This window comes from Bombus vosnesenskii, unplaced genomic scaffold (genome assembly GCF_011952255.1).
Source record: "Bombus vosnesenskii isolate JDL3184/JDL3185 unplaced genomic scaffold, Bvos_JDL3184-5_v1.1 scf7180000014579, whole genome shotgun sequence".
NCBI lineage: Eukaryota > Metazoa > Arthropoda > Insecta > Hymenoptera > Apidae > Bombus > Bombus vosnesenskii.
This window is the reverse complement of record NW_022883531.1, coordinates 2,721-17,563: the sequence shown is the minus strand read 5'-3', so window position 1 is coordinate 17,563 and position 14,843 is coordinate 2,721. Positions and strand designations below refer to the sequence as shown.

At 41.8% G+C, this 14,843-nt stretch overlaps 3 protein-coding genes across 20 annotated transcripts in view; 1 reads left to right on the top strand and 2 right to left on the bottom strand.

Moving 5' to 3' along the window:
• LOC117240183 overlaps positions 1-3,656 on the bottom strand; it is a 74,932-nt gene extending 71,276 nt beyond the window's left edge. For 8 of the 18 annotated variants that reach the window (XM_033506090.1, XM_033506098.1, XM_033506093.1 and 5 more), the window contains exon 1: positions 2,957-3,391. The gene's annotated coding sequence lies outside the window, so the exon portion shown is untranslated. Of the gene's footprint in view, positions 1-2,956 lie in introns of all 18 variants that reach the window. The other 10 variants (XM_033506097.1, XM_033506100.1, XM_033506101.1 and 7 more) reach the window with 4 other exon arrangements.
• Positions 3,657-5,214: 1,558 nt separating this feature from the next.
• LOC117240196 (arrestin homolog) lies at positions 5,215-7,002 on the bottom strand. The gene has a single exon (XM_033506148.1). The coding sequence runs from the start codon at positions 6,944-6,946 to the stop codon at positions 5,810-5,812; it is 1,137 nt and encodes a 378-aa protein (XP_033362039.1). The 5' UTR covers positions 6,947-7,002; the 3' UTR covers positions 5,215-5,809.
• A 734-nt stretch (positions 7,003-7,736) lies between these two features.
• On the top strand, positions 7,737-12,478 carry LOC117240215 (erythroid differentiation-related factor 1). The gene is made up of 8 exons (XM_033506174.1): positions 7,737-7,908; positions 8,145-9,597; positions 9,689-10,486; positions 10,562-10,738; positions 10,814-11,190; positions 11,252-11,570; positions 11,646-11,937; positions 12,019-12,478. The coding sequence occupies exons 1-8, from the start codon at positions 7,876-7,878 to the stop codon at positions 12,158-12,160; spliced, it is 3,591 nt and encodes a 1,196-aa protein (XP_033362065.1). The 5' UTR covers positions 7,737-7,875; the 3' UTR covers positions 12,161-12,478.
• Positions 12,479-14,843: the final 2,365 nt, after the last annotated feature.

The following is a 14,843-nucleotide window of genomic DNA, read 5'->3' as shown; positions in this document are numbered from 1 at the left end:
GGGCCAGGACTCGACCGGCTACACCCTTGTCTGCCACCTACCAGTCGAGGAGCTACGTTTTCAGCACGCGCAGTATCCAATAGGAGCCATAAATTCAACGATCCTGTTTCGGACGTGTACGAAAATATTTCACGAGCACGCGGCTACGCTATTGATCAAAATTCTGGAATCGGTACGTGTTTTACCAAGTTTACGGAGTTTGAAGAAAAACGTTGGCTTGGAATTCCGTTACCTTGGAAAAGTTGCATCTCTTCGATGAGCGAGCGCAGGATAAATTAGCGTATTAATGCAAGGAAACTCGATCAAGAAGCGTCGAAGAGTGCCGATGTTTCTAAATTTGACGGGTTGCATTTAAACAAAGTTGATCGACTGTTAGAATTTACAATATCTATTAAAGTAGAAATATCGTAAAATAATTTACTTTGATACATCGTAGTGGAAGGATAAAATATTCCCTTATTCAATTTTTCCCTGATATCGATACGGAAAATTATTCGATCGGTAGACACTTTGTCAAAGCAAAGAATTTGATCGGTGTCTTTCAACAAAGTATTTCTACTTCTGGTTTAGCATACAGTAACTCTAGATAGCGATACGATATTCAATCGTTCGCGAAACACATTTGCAATGCTAACGCGTGGTAATCGTCACTCGGTAAGAACAATGAACGCAGTTGGTGAAAATTCGTCACCGCCAATCCTTCTTAATAGGATTCTCGATAAAATAAAATAGAAAGAATAGGAAGAAACACGTTGATGGTTAATCTCTTCGTTAATGGATTCGTGAAGATGAAAGAAAGCCAATGAGCCAGGCGAAAATCGAATTTTTCCGCGATGTTTTTACACGACACGTTGCTTTCTCCGACGACTGGCTCGTTAAGTTGTAACAGAAGCCATTTGACAGCAACTGGGACAATAGTTCGAGGTGACTCCCGGCTTCGAAGCAGGAAAAGTGTCCGACTCGAGTGAAATCGATGCGGGTGCAGTCGCTAGAACCGCCATGGATCACCGTGTCTCGTTATTCTGCCTACCGAGAGGATATCGCGGGATTAGAGGCGGCGTTTCGCAACGAAAAAGCGACACGCGGAATGCGTGTTTGCATGGGCAAACGGTGTTTGCAGGCTGTAACGTTGAAATATTCATCGGCCGACTACGTGTGACTAATACCGTATGAAAGCATGGCCGTTCGAGGTCGACGATTCGTGCTTCTCGATTTCCAGGCTCGCGTTCGAGCCAAACGATAAGCGCGGACACGTATTATACCTGAACGAGTGGTCGAGTTAAACGAAACGTATCGGATCGAGCAAATGCATCCGAGCGATATTTGTTATCGCTGTACGTGAACAAACAAGCCTTCGAGTACGTGATCGAATGGGTCTTCCCACGAAAATATCGGAAAGTGCGAAGGAAATTTCGAGTTTCGTGGTCGAGCACCAGTTTTGGAGCAGCAAAGTATCGCTTTAACGTCTACGTATGGGAGAAAAAATTGCAGTTGTTAGGTAAAGTAGCAGCTACACTCGTTGATCACTGAATCAGGACGATGAAAACCTTCTATTCGACTATGGGATTAGATACTTACTTTTGCAGCAGACTGAACGTCTCGAAAACGTCAATTGTCGTAACTCAATTCTCTGCGCCGAAGAAACGCATCTGGACTAGAAGCAGCATTTATATTATTCGGTGGGATTTCACAGCAAAAACACTATCAACTTTCCGAACAACCGAATGAAATTTTATCTCTACGACCCACAAATACAGAGAACGTCTACCTATTAGGAGAACATTTTCCCAAAAGGCACGATTTCCTGCGAAATCCGAAATTTTATCCGAGACTTTTGCTCCTTTCGGATCCACCGTGTCTTCTCTTTCTATTTAAACGCTCGTTCAAAGCAAACACTCTTGCTTTTACAGCACTGGTAAACAGAGACGCGTGCGAGAAGACGGAACAACCATGGTTTCTAACCGTGTAAATAAACGGTGATCTGTTTATAAATAGAGATATCTTAATCACGTCGCTTCTCGTACGGAAACTACGTTATTACAAACGAGTCGACAATGGAGCTGCGACCCGAACAAGGAACATGGTGGTTTTTTGGTCGCTCGATACCGGAATTCGACGTTTCGAGGTACACCGCGATTCGTGATCGTACTCTTAAAACCTCTGGCCGCGTTTCGACGCCCCTGAACACTGTCGGGACCAGCCTCGAACCGACAGTTCCAGCAGCGTTCAAGGTTGCCAGAGTTTCGCGTGAAATTACGCTGCAGCGTGCCGGAGAAACTCGTTCCTCCGCTTGCGCGCTTTTCGTCCCGGCCACGCCACAAACGCGAAGAATCGACGAGTCCTTCTTGAACTGTGCAAACAAACGTTCTTCGACCTCCGGCAACGTTTCGTGCACCAAAACGCGCACCCTGCGTTCCTTTTCGAGCCAAATGTTCGGGGTTCGGAGAATAACGACAGCCTCCCCACCCACCCATCCTTCTACGTACACGATGCTCTTCTTTTTCTTTCTTCGACTTTTGGTTTGGACTTTCGACAGCCACGACATACCACATACGCATCGATCGATTTACGAGAATCTGCGAGTACGCATTCGCTTGAATTTCGTTCGATTTTAAGGGCTGAGAGATTGCGATCGTGCGTACACGTTGGGAAGGGAAGGGCGAGCGGCCGGCGCGAGAGAACGGGAGGAGGAAATCAATGCCACCGTCTGCCGCGGGAGAAGAGAAACTCGTCGCGTATCGGTGAATTTTCGCCGGTGTCTGTTGCGCGTGACACAAGACACAGGTCAAGCAGAAAGATACACGCGACACGCGTTTTCCTCGTATGGTCGATCGTACGACAGAGATTATGGACGCGCGCAAGAGAACCGATAAAGAAGAGCTGATCGAACCGGAACGAGAGGACAGGGGCAAAGAGAAGAGGGCAGAGTGAAGGCTCCGCGAGCTGTAATACTCACTCGACCGCTAGCGTAGCGTATCCGCCACTATCTTCGCTTCTTTCTAGGGGATTCTTGGCCGGTCTTATCGGCAGAAACTCCTCCGATTCCTTCCTGCGGCAACTCCTGCTTTCCTTTCACGCTGTTTCGATCGTTGGCCGGTCTCTCTGGTACGTAGCTCCACCGATGAATTTGGTTCGTACGTGGCACAAATCGAAACACGGTGGGGGTGGGGGGTTGCGAATAGAAAATACGAAACACCGGTCTGCGAAGAAGGGATGCGAACAGGCGGACCAATATACTCCTCGTACGACACTCTGCGCGACACTGCCTCGATAGACGAGACTCCTGTTAGGTAGGCAGGGGGTGATGGAGGGGACACATTGAATGTACGTACCGAATAAGGGAGGCAACCACCGCTCCGTTCTCGCGGGTGTCTCGAGCCTGACTGACGCACCAGCCAAGCCTGCCGACCGACCGAATCCCCTACTATTCTCTCCTTCTCTTTCTCGATGCACCACCACTCGTTCCTTCTTTCTTTATCGCTCTCTTTACTCCTCGTTTCTCGCGACGTCCCACCAAAGCCTCGCTTCGTTCCTCCTTCGATCACTCGGTGCTTCTCGTCGCGTTGCCTAGCCTCTCTATATCTCTCTCTCTTCTCTTTCTTTGCTCCGTTTCCACGTTTCTCCTTCTTGCCTGCCTTCGTCTTCTCTGTTCTCGCTGCGCGACACTCTGCCGTTCGTTTTCGTTCTTCTTCGATTTTCACTCTCTCCCCTTTTCGCCGTCCCTCCATTTTTCTAGCCTCTCTTTCTAATTTTATCTGCTCGCCGTCTCTCTCGATCGTCGATGCCCTCCCTCTCCGTGTAACCTCCGTCTCGAGTAGCTTTATCTCTTTTATGCGAAAGGTTCGGGTTAGGTTCGCGTTTCTCAGTCGATAGCTGGCTCTCTGCTCCTCCAACGCCCACCACGCACCTATACACAGGGTGGCATCGCCGAGACGGCGCTCTGCCCTTCGCCAGGACCTTCCACCGCGAGAATCGTAGGATCGCGAGAGTCGTGCCTTTCGATTTGTCGCGGCCAGCTATACCTGCAACCTTCCACCCAAAATACACTCCCTTCGTCCTCCTTCCAACTTTTTTCTTCCTCACCTTTGTTCTCCGTAGTACGCTCTGTCTTTCTCTATGTAACCATCTCGACGCGACCGAAATTGCGGATAATTCTTCGGGTGTGCCGATCGATCGTGGTCGCGTTTCCAGACGCAGAACACGCCAACCGTATTATTTTTCCAGGCCAAACCTTCCTCTTCGTTGCGTCATCTAACATACTCGACCTTGTCTTCCGCTATATTTTCGCGATAACCAACGATTGCATAACGACATACCGATTCTATCGATTCGTATTCCCTTCGCGTTATTCTCTCTGCATCCAGTCCACCGACGCGACGTCAATTTTTCGAAACGATCGCAGAAGAAACAACGAAGTACTTGTTGAATGGAATACGCGTTTTTACGCCGATGAAGTCATAAGCTCTAACGAATAGATAGGCCCGTGAAAGCTGCTCGTACGCGTCTTTTACGAATATGTTACGCGCGTTATACGAGACACAGCGAAAAGTTTCGTTATCGTTGTTACGAGACGCGTCTAAAAGTAAAAGTTTTCTACGACGAACGATCAAATTATTTCGCGAGACTCTGCACGTCGGTGGTTGCTACGAATAACAACGAATAGCGTTATCTATCGTTAACGTGGCTGATTGATCGTGGCTGCGAGATATTAACGAGAGGCTATTCGATAATGATAAGGATACGACGCATTGTTGCCTGATATCGCGGCACCGATCCTCTTGGCGGAGAAAGAAAACGCGGAAAAGCAGGCGCGAAAAACTGTCTACGTCTCGCGGCTTGACTCTTTATTACTCTCGTAAGAAGCTGACTGACCAAGATAAACTTTGAAATTCACCGGGCTTTCTCTATTTTATCTCTGTTACTCCGCTACGATGATACTTGACAGCATTACGATAACGCCGTTGCCAGTTACTTCTTGCAAGGCGGTATTTAACTGCGTGTATTTTATTTGCCGAAGATCGTAAGTTAAATCTGCGAGTTTGCTACTTATACGACTAATTACTGATTCGTTTTGCTCCAGCTGCTACACGTTCCTATATGTTGGCTTTTACTTTTATGGACTCGGCTTGTTATTCCCTTTTCTACAGTTATCGAATGACATTAAAAGTATAAAATGTAGCGCCGAAGGAAGCTGGGAAAGAGACGGAACGCTGGTTTTGTCGCATATATTCTTTATTTCATAGAATTGGATAATTATAGGACGCTATTGTACAAACGATGGCTACGGGTGAGATCTGCATGCAATTTTGCTAGAAACGAGTTTCTCGTCGGACGATTCGCTTTCGTTTAGCTCACAGTGGTGATCGATAGCATCGGATTCCTAGAATCATTAACCTACTTCAAGTATGTCGGACCGTTCGTTTTAACACTTGCCAAGATATCATCGTTAATCAGACTATCATCCTCCGATCGTTCTTTCACCCTAAAAAAAAAAAAAAAAAAAAAAAAAGAAAGCCTCGTCGTGCCTCGAATATACTCCGTCCCTGATCTCTAGTTCAATTATATATGATAACTTATTGCTTCCAATGACGGTAATTAGTACCCTCTAGAAACCTCTCGAGCGTCTAAATACGACATCGGACTATAGAAACAATTGAATTCTGATATTTGGTAAAACAATACAAAGAACAGAACATGTTAGTATCTCAGGATTAAGTGGTTCCACCGTGCAAGTTGAGATTCTCTGGTTGAACGTTAGCCAGCGAGTGTCTGATGCACCCACTGCTCCTCGGTCACGTGTATCGTTTTTCTAACTGCTGATCGGCTTCACCTTCTCCTCCGTAGTGTCCTCCACCTCCAAGTTGTCCGCATTTACCACCTTGATCCGGTCCACGGGCTTCGGTCGCATCAGAATGAACGGCAGCTCCGCGGAGAGCTCTCCGCTCAGTGCACCTAAATACAGCTTCACCTTGACAGCGTAAGAAACTACAATGCCAAAGGAATCGCGGACATCGGGTGAAACGAGCAAAGTGCTTGATGCGAGTTCGCTTTCTTCCTTCTTCAACCCTCCATCCAAAGCGATGCCTCTACGATGCTTGTTGTTCTCCAATTCTGGTTTCAGATATAGAACTTTGGTTAAATTGGAGCCAGGGCTAATGGGACAGCCGTCCTGCGTCTCTATCGCGTCAATCACCGTTCTGAACTGGCCATTTTGGAAAATCACCACGTCGATACCCTGCTGTACCAGCGCTTTGATCTTCTTCACCACCTTGTTGCTGTTGTTCCTCACACATACGTTCACGGCTATTCTCTCTCCGTGATGGTACAGCTGTTTGTCCAGGGTCACCTCGAGTTCTAGATCGCCAGGGCTGAGTAAGAAATCCTTTCGTACCACGGTGCAAGGCTGTCGACCTTGTTTCGTCGGTGCGTACTGAATCTTCCTGATGCCCATAGTTATCGTGCTTCTCTTATGAGTAATATCGGTCTCCGTGTCCCCAGAGTAGATCTTGACATAGTATGTCACTCCACAAGGTTCACCTGTTTCATCTTCTCCTGATTGCAGAATTACGCTAGACGGAGCCGTCTGGGGGAACTTGAAGGTAAACGGAATTGCGTTTGGTCCTAGTTTTCGGAGCAGTCGATCCTGTAGCCTGGTCAGGCTATCCTCCGTTTTCTTGGTCGTTGGGAACACCTGTTCCGAGACCAGATACAGATCCTTTTGGAAGTTCAAGCCCATCACCTCGTCCTCTTCCCGACCGTAGCGAAAGCTGCACACCAGCTGTCCCCATATTTTCCTACCGGTGTCCACGTAGTTTTGGTCCAGAAGAATCACGCCGTCTACTGGCTCGATTCCGGATAGATAGTCGATGTAGTCTCGTTTGCCCAGGTACAATGAAATTTTGCCGTTTGGCGAGCATTTCTTGAACACCTTGAAGTTCACCACCATGTCTGCGTGAGCGCAACGAAGTATCCTCCGATCTTATCACCACCGTTGTCGACTGATTTGAAAGGGTAGTGGTCGTCGGTCTTATATAGGAACGCGGTACCAGTGACGTCAAGATTTTTCAGGGCTTCCCAATCCGCTCAGCGTCGCGGATAAACCGTGCCTTTTTGCACGCGTCGATCCTAACCGTTTCGCGATATTTTTTTCCCAGTTCTATGCCAGAGGGGATAGGGGTGCGTTGTTTCTTCGACGTAGGAACGCGCCATGCTTCTGACACGCTGATTTTCGCGGGCTTCGTTTTGTCGTTACGTATAATCTGCCTATTGTGTCTTGCTGCTTAAAACCCTTCTTTACGTACGAGAATCGGAAATAAATGTTGTGGTATAAACCACTTATGAGAAAAGACGATGGATGGATGCACGTGTTTTGCGAATTATTAGATTCTTTTATCGCTTCATATTTCTCATATTTTTTGTATTTGTGTTACTCACTTTTTCTTGCTTTTAACTTTCAAATCCTTCTTTATTTTCGCAAAAGAGATGGGAAAATTTATTTTATGATTTGAATATCCCATTCTATGCTTTTATCGTGCGGAAAAATTTAATGATTGTAGTTGTATAATTATATCAGTTGATTTACTATTTATCAATACATAATTTTCATTTTTAATGCTAATACATTACCATGGGAACATAGAAAATATTAATCATTTCTTGATCCACTCTTTTTTAGCCGGTAATGCAGAACAAAATTGATAAAGTAGAAAGCTGTTTCTAAATCGTCGTGACGTCCCTGCATATACCGCATACTCAGTGGTTGTACGTTAGGCGAGTGATCGAGGTTTCGATCTGATACACTCTGGTTCCTTCTAGAAATTTTAGAACAGAGCGACAAGTTTTGAGAGACGCGAGTGACACTATTCGAAATTAAAAATGTCAGAAAGTACGAATACCAAGCTTGATACGGTAAGTGATATCTCGTTCCATCAGTAACGTTAACTACTTTATTTTGGTTTAGTTATTTTATTACGAGTTTTCTTTTATCCTATACTAAAGAGACTTCGTAACGATACTATTCGCAAACAACACAGAATACGTTAGCAATGTTGTCTATCGTAGAATCAAGTTGCCGATAAATTCATTAAGTACAAATGTGATATTGGAATTTTAATGTAACGTATTCGTCAAACATTTAATTGTAGGTCGAGCCTATGCCTGTGGCCATACCATCTGATTCATCCAAGAAACCAGTCAAGTCAACTGCCGTTGTAAAATACTCGGTCGTCCAAACACCAGCAACTTATGCTCAATTACAATGCAACACAGACTTAAATTTGCCACCGAGCAACTGGCTCAGCAGTTCTGCAGAAAGTTACGGCCTGCAGAGTGTATGGTCTCAGACCTCTGGATTTTCCAGTTTTCGTATGGCACACATGTTCCCTGATTGTGTAGGGGAAGTTGATGTTGTGTCGGACGCGGAGAATATAAAGAAACTGCTGAAATTGCCTTACAACCATGGAGTCATATCGATGGTGGTACACAGAATAGAGAACACTTTGTTGCTAGATGACTTTGATATTCACAAGTACTTACTTAGACAAGCGGAAAACGACTGGGAATGGTTAAAGAAATTTTTTTACGAGCATATTTTCCAGAATCTGGGAGATAAAGAAAAGCGTCTGTTTCATAAGACAAACAGTAGAAATACTTTGCAACAGAGGAACCTAGTATCCAAATTTTTGTATCGCTCGATAGTAGTAGCAGACAGCAAAGAGCAACATACTAAGCCACAGTTACCTGTGAAAACATTGAAGCCATGCTTGCCAGAACCTTCTCAGGAAGAAAAAGTCCCAGATCCGAATTATAATCATAATTTTGCGAGAAATATCGTCTGGACCTTCGAGAATATACAGATGCTAATTGGTACTGATATGCCGATATTTGGAGGGCAAACTCACCCATGTATAAGCCTCAGATTAAGAGATATGACTAAACCTATTAATGTATTAACTGGTATAGATTATTGGCTGGACAATTTGATGTGTAATGTACCAGAAGTGGTAATGTGTTATCATTTGGATGGTATTGTACAAAAGTATGAATTAATTAAAACAGAAGATCTTCCTAATTTAGACCACTCTAAGTTCAGTCCTAAAGTTATCCGAGATGTAGCGCAGAATATTTTAAGTTTCTTAAAGAACAATTCAACCAAGGCTGGGCATACTTACTGGTTGTTCAAAGGCAAAGACGACGATGTTGTAAAGTTGTATGACTTAACTTCTTTGTGTAATGATGTGTCGGATGAAAAGGGTCAGAATCCATTTACTGTACCTGTTGCTATGTTACTATATAGAGTAGCCCGTAACATGAAATACTCTTCTGATTATCGTAGGCAGCAGGGTACTATTAGAATGTTATTAAGAAATTGCATACAACTATTGACTAAAGAAAAGTACCCACAGATTGTAACATCTGCACATTTTATGCTATCTGATTTGTATATACCATCTGATACCGATCCTGCTAGTCCTGCGTTGTCAGATCAGAGTGATGAAGAGGATACGCAAAGTGAATCCAGTATAAACAACGAGAACGAGAAGGATTTAACGGACGAAATCGAAGAAGCTGCAATTAAGTCTTTAACATTAGCTAATAGTAAGTCAAAAATATATTTTAAGTACTTCGATATCTTTAATATATAAATAAGTCAACTAAATAATATATATATATATATATATCCTTTTAGTTAAAGAGCATGCAGAATGCGAAGAACCGAAATATAAACCACCACCAATTTCGGGCACCATCGAAGAAAGATGTTTAGCCGCTCTAGATCACGTTTATCACGGACTCGAATGTCTACAGTATTTTCCCATCGAAGATAATTCTGAAGATGAACGGAAGAAAGAGGAGGAAGAAGAAAAGAAGAAAAGAGTATACGAAGAGAATCATTTAAATATGGCTAAACCTTTCCAGGCAATTCCTATGCCTTATATTTCCTTGAAAGAAGATAAGAAAGAAGTTGACGTCGAAGTGAGTTCAGTAAACAATAGTCCTATGCATAAAAAGAAATCCAAGCAAAAGAAGGTGAGGAAACTTGAAAAAATTATTGCAAAAATGGACTCTCACGAGAACGGACCAAAAGCACTGTTATGTAAGCTTAAAAATGAAACCTTACCTACATGGCAGGCACCTCAAAAAAGTGATAATATAAGTTGGAACGTTCATTTAAAGACATTATTATACGAAAAGGCTTCGTTGATTTTTGCCGTGCTCGCTGAAAATGAATATGCCAATAGAAATTACGGAGCATCGTTAAGATATATGTTAGCAGTCCTACGTTGTCAGAAGATGTTGGAAATATTTTGTGATATACGGAACGATAAATCAATAAGCTATTTATTGGGACGTGCTGGAGACTGTTGTTTTATGGCTGTACAAGACTGGTGTAATGTCGAGAAACACAGGAGAGATTACGAGATGAAGAACGAAATTGAAGAAAGCATTGTCGAGGAGATATATAGAATGGAAGATGTAGATATGAGTATGTTCATAGCTAAAAAATATACAAAAGACTATCTTGTTATAAGTTCTCTATTTAAAATACTTTGATTTATAGATATTGAATTATTGCCACAACGTTTAGAAAGTTTAGAGTCTACCTTAGTAGCATCTTATAAGTGCTACGAGAAAGCATTGTCATTAGAACTGATGGATATGGATAGAAACAATCTCTTAAGGCGATTAGGAAACATTCATAATGAGTTAGGTGTACTTTACATGAATCAAGCTGGAAGTAAGTATTTTTTGCATGATATTGTATTTGTTGAAGGTACTTGCTTGGATGTTAAACCATGATACACCTTTCCAGCGCGGTACCAACAAGAGAATTTAGCGGACGAAACATCAACCTCTTCGGAAGGGGTAACAACGCTACTTACACGGTCGCTAACTCATTTGGAAGCAGGCGTGAAAGCGTTCGAAACTGTCCATGACGAAGCAAATTTAGCACTTTTACATTCAAATACCGGAAGACTTATGCGACTTTGCGCACATATGCACGTTAAACAGAACACTCAAGAACGTCACTTTTATAATAAAGCGCTTGCAAGTTATCAGAAAGCCTTGCAAGTTTTAGGTTCGAAGAAGTCAAACCCTGTAATTTGGGATACTATTACATGGGATCTGTCCACTACTTTGTTCACTATGGCTACATTATTACAGGATTATCCTACAACTGGATGCAAAGTATGTTCATTTATATCATTAATAGAAACATTTTATTACATATATTTGATCGCAATTTTAGACTGAAGAAGAATTAGAACGGGAGGTCGTCGATGTCCTACAGAAAGCTCTGAAGCATTGCGATATTGAAACTGCCGGTCCAAGGCAACCAGTATATCAATTTCGCGCTGCAATAATTCAACATCGACTTGCATCGTTATATCATCGTGTGTACAGAGAATATGAACCGGATGCGGACAATATTAAAAGAAAAACAAGCTTGCAACTTTGCAAGCTGTATTACGATAAAGCTGCGAAGCTTTTATTAGCTTTGGAGCAAACTACGGAGTTTCTGACGGTGCAGATGGAAAGAGTTGCTTTAGCTGAACATCAAGCGCGTTGTACGCATTTATCTTCAATTTAATTTAATAGATAGTTTTTAATTTCTCTTTTCATTAATTAACATCATATTTCAGGTGCCACAACCTTTAACAATAAATTAAAAGCATATCAGAATGGTCTTCAGTTAATTCTACAATGTAGACCCATTATCGATATATTATGCGATAGAAACAATTCTCAGAAGCAGAATGCTATTAGCAATAAGATAGAGAAAGAAAGTATCGAGGAAGGAAAACCGACTGATGAACAGAAATTGATAGAGGATGAAGAAAGTCTAGTGGTATTGTTGGAACAGCGATTACAATTTATCTTGCGATCTTTGACGAAATTATTCGTTACTAAGAATAGCAATAGTAGCAAAAAAGAGTACGTTTGCTTAGATACATATTGCTTTAATATATTTTTCATATTGACATAAAATATACCTTATTTATCTATACGTTTCAGGTCAGAAACATTTACCAATTTGTACAAACAGTGTTACAGTAAAACATTACGGCCGGTCACGATGTCTGGTTTCAAGTTAATACAGCATATTGTACAACTTTTACGGGAGCTGGAAAAGATGTTACCACCTATAGAAACTTGAATGGTTAATTGTATATATTGTTTGTGTGCCAGTTTAAAAATAATTTATACAGTTTCAACCAACGAACTTCCCCGAGATCGATGGAATTTGGTCGACATTGAATTATCGATTCTCCTGGCCCTCTAAAAGGTCCTTCGTAATTTGGTCATTGACGCTGGTCGTTATTTCATTTGCGAGATAAAGCCTTAATGAGGGTAACGTTCTTTAACTCATGTATAAGATAGAGACTTTTTTTATTCTAGTGTGTACATAGTAAGATGGAAGCTTTTATTTATATATGATTTATAAGCGAGAAATAAAAAGCTTATACGAATCATATTTTCGACTGATTTTCAGTGAACCTCCGTACACACTATAATGATGAAAAAATAGTGGCACCTTCATTTCTCAATAAAGAATATTTTTGTGAGGTTGCACATTTGATTTTTATAATTTGACACATCGATTGAATCAGTTTTAAGAATTTTCATAAACTGAAAATGCTACTAAATGATACGAAGTTTAATATATTCGAACCTAATTATTTAGTACGTAAATGTAACCTATAATGACGCGTTAATACTTTTTATAGCCATTATAAAATATATTCTCATTCCCAATTTGAATTTGAGACACACTTCTAGTTCAATAAATCGCTCACAGATGGCGCATAACTTCGTTTTAGCACGTCCATAGATCGAACGACGTGACGTTTTAAACAATTACATGCTTATCTATTAATTTTGAGGAAGTCGCAGAAACATTTGACCCTGTTGTTTCTTCGAGAATCGAACAGTATTCAGCTGTTGGCGTATAACAATTCCACCTGTCACTTGCACCTCACGTTCGACCGGATTTGTACCCTCTTAAGGAGATGGGGTAAGAAGATGTGTCAAAGACAAAACAAAGAAGCGTAAAGAAAGGTTGTCTCGATTCCTTCCTCTTTATCTTTTTTCCTGTCCAATTCCCCAGTGTTGCATCGTCCCCTCCGGATATCCGTGGTCTGACCTTTTCATTTTATCCTCCAGACCTTCCGCTACGGCGCCGGACGTTTCTCGACAACTGCTTCCTCTTACAACGTCCCAAGGATGTCATTTGACGTTTTACATCTACCCTGCTTCATTTGCCGTCCACCATTTTGGACCAGAAATTTCAATAAGTCTAAAGTTAATAAACATTAATATATAATATTTTGGTTAGTAGAAGATTATCTTGAAACTGAGATAAAAGTTCTTCAATTTTATGCTCGCAACTTTTAGACTCTTATATATATAGGGTGACCGTTAAGTTAAATTTTAAACACCAACATATTTATAAGAAATACGTAAAAATGAAATTTGATCAAAGGTAGGCAAAGTAATACTATATTATTTAACAAATAACTACCAAATAACCAATTTACCAAATAACTTTTACAGATATAATATATTTAAAGTTGAAACTAATGTCTGTTACGAACACAATTTGCCTTTGTTAAATCGTAGCCAAAATCTGTATCGCGAGTATAATACAATAATATGAGGTAAGAGGTTAACTTTTATGCGCGTTGACTTCCATATTCTACACTGTGATTATCAAATACATGCAAGGGTACGATTTGAAAGGATCACCCTATACACCTGAGGTTGGCAACGTATCACTAAATAACCAGCTTCTACCGGGGAGGAAGTTCGGGCACGCCTTTAATAAACAATCTGAAAAGTAGCCCGGGGCGGCATTGAAAAATTTCAAAATCAAGGGTCGGCTCGCTTCCCCACGGTTGTATCCGCATTTTTCCCTGGACGTATCCAATATCCACGCTCGTATTTCCAGCCGAGTTGCAAGACGGTCGGGTCTGACTCCGCTGCGGAAGCATTTTCTTTTTTTCAACAACTGTCGCCGAACCGCGTTTCCGCGGAGATGTCGCGTTTCTCGGGATTAAATTCACACCGTGTGTTTGCAACTTGGTCCGTTATTTGCTCTGCTCCATCGAGTAGTTCGCCATGGATTCTTTCGATGGTGCAAATATTAATTCGTGAAAAAATTCGCCAAAGGATAATCGAACGTTCTATATACCATCGTTCTTCTCTTCTATATCTGCCTATGATCTTCCTTCGGTCGAGGACTTTCCGACTACCCGGAAGTCGATAGTCCACTTCTAGAACCACTTGCTGAAGTCCTTGATCGATGAGTATGAAGTTTCCATCTGAAGAAGTAGCTAAGTGTACTATTGGTTGTTTTTGCGTTTTTAACTTTGAACACAGACTATTCGTGACCAAGTGAAGATGAAGCAATCTGATGATGGGGAGAAGACAGGATAAAAGAAGAAAGAAGTAGAATCTTCCTCTCTCGTTGTCAACGAAGAACAAGTTACTAAATAAACAACTAAGTAGAAATAGTTAACAATTCCATATGATTATTTCTACATCTTGAACTTCAAATTGGCCACGCTTTACTATCAATGGAGCAAAGATGCAGCAACGTGGTGAAAGAAAACTACAGAACATAGCAGCAAAGGACTACGATTTTTCTCTCTCAATGGAGAATGCGTCATTAAATAAACAAAAAGGGCTTGAATGCGCGAACAGTGATCGTAGAAAGTCGGATTTAATAAACCGTGAGCGTAGACAAGTTACAAAGCCAAGAAAGGCCAAACTTGGAAAAACGAGGGAAAGCAAAGAAAAAAGAAAGAGGATAGTTCTTTCCGGATTTAACCACGGCGATA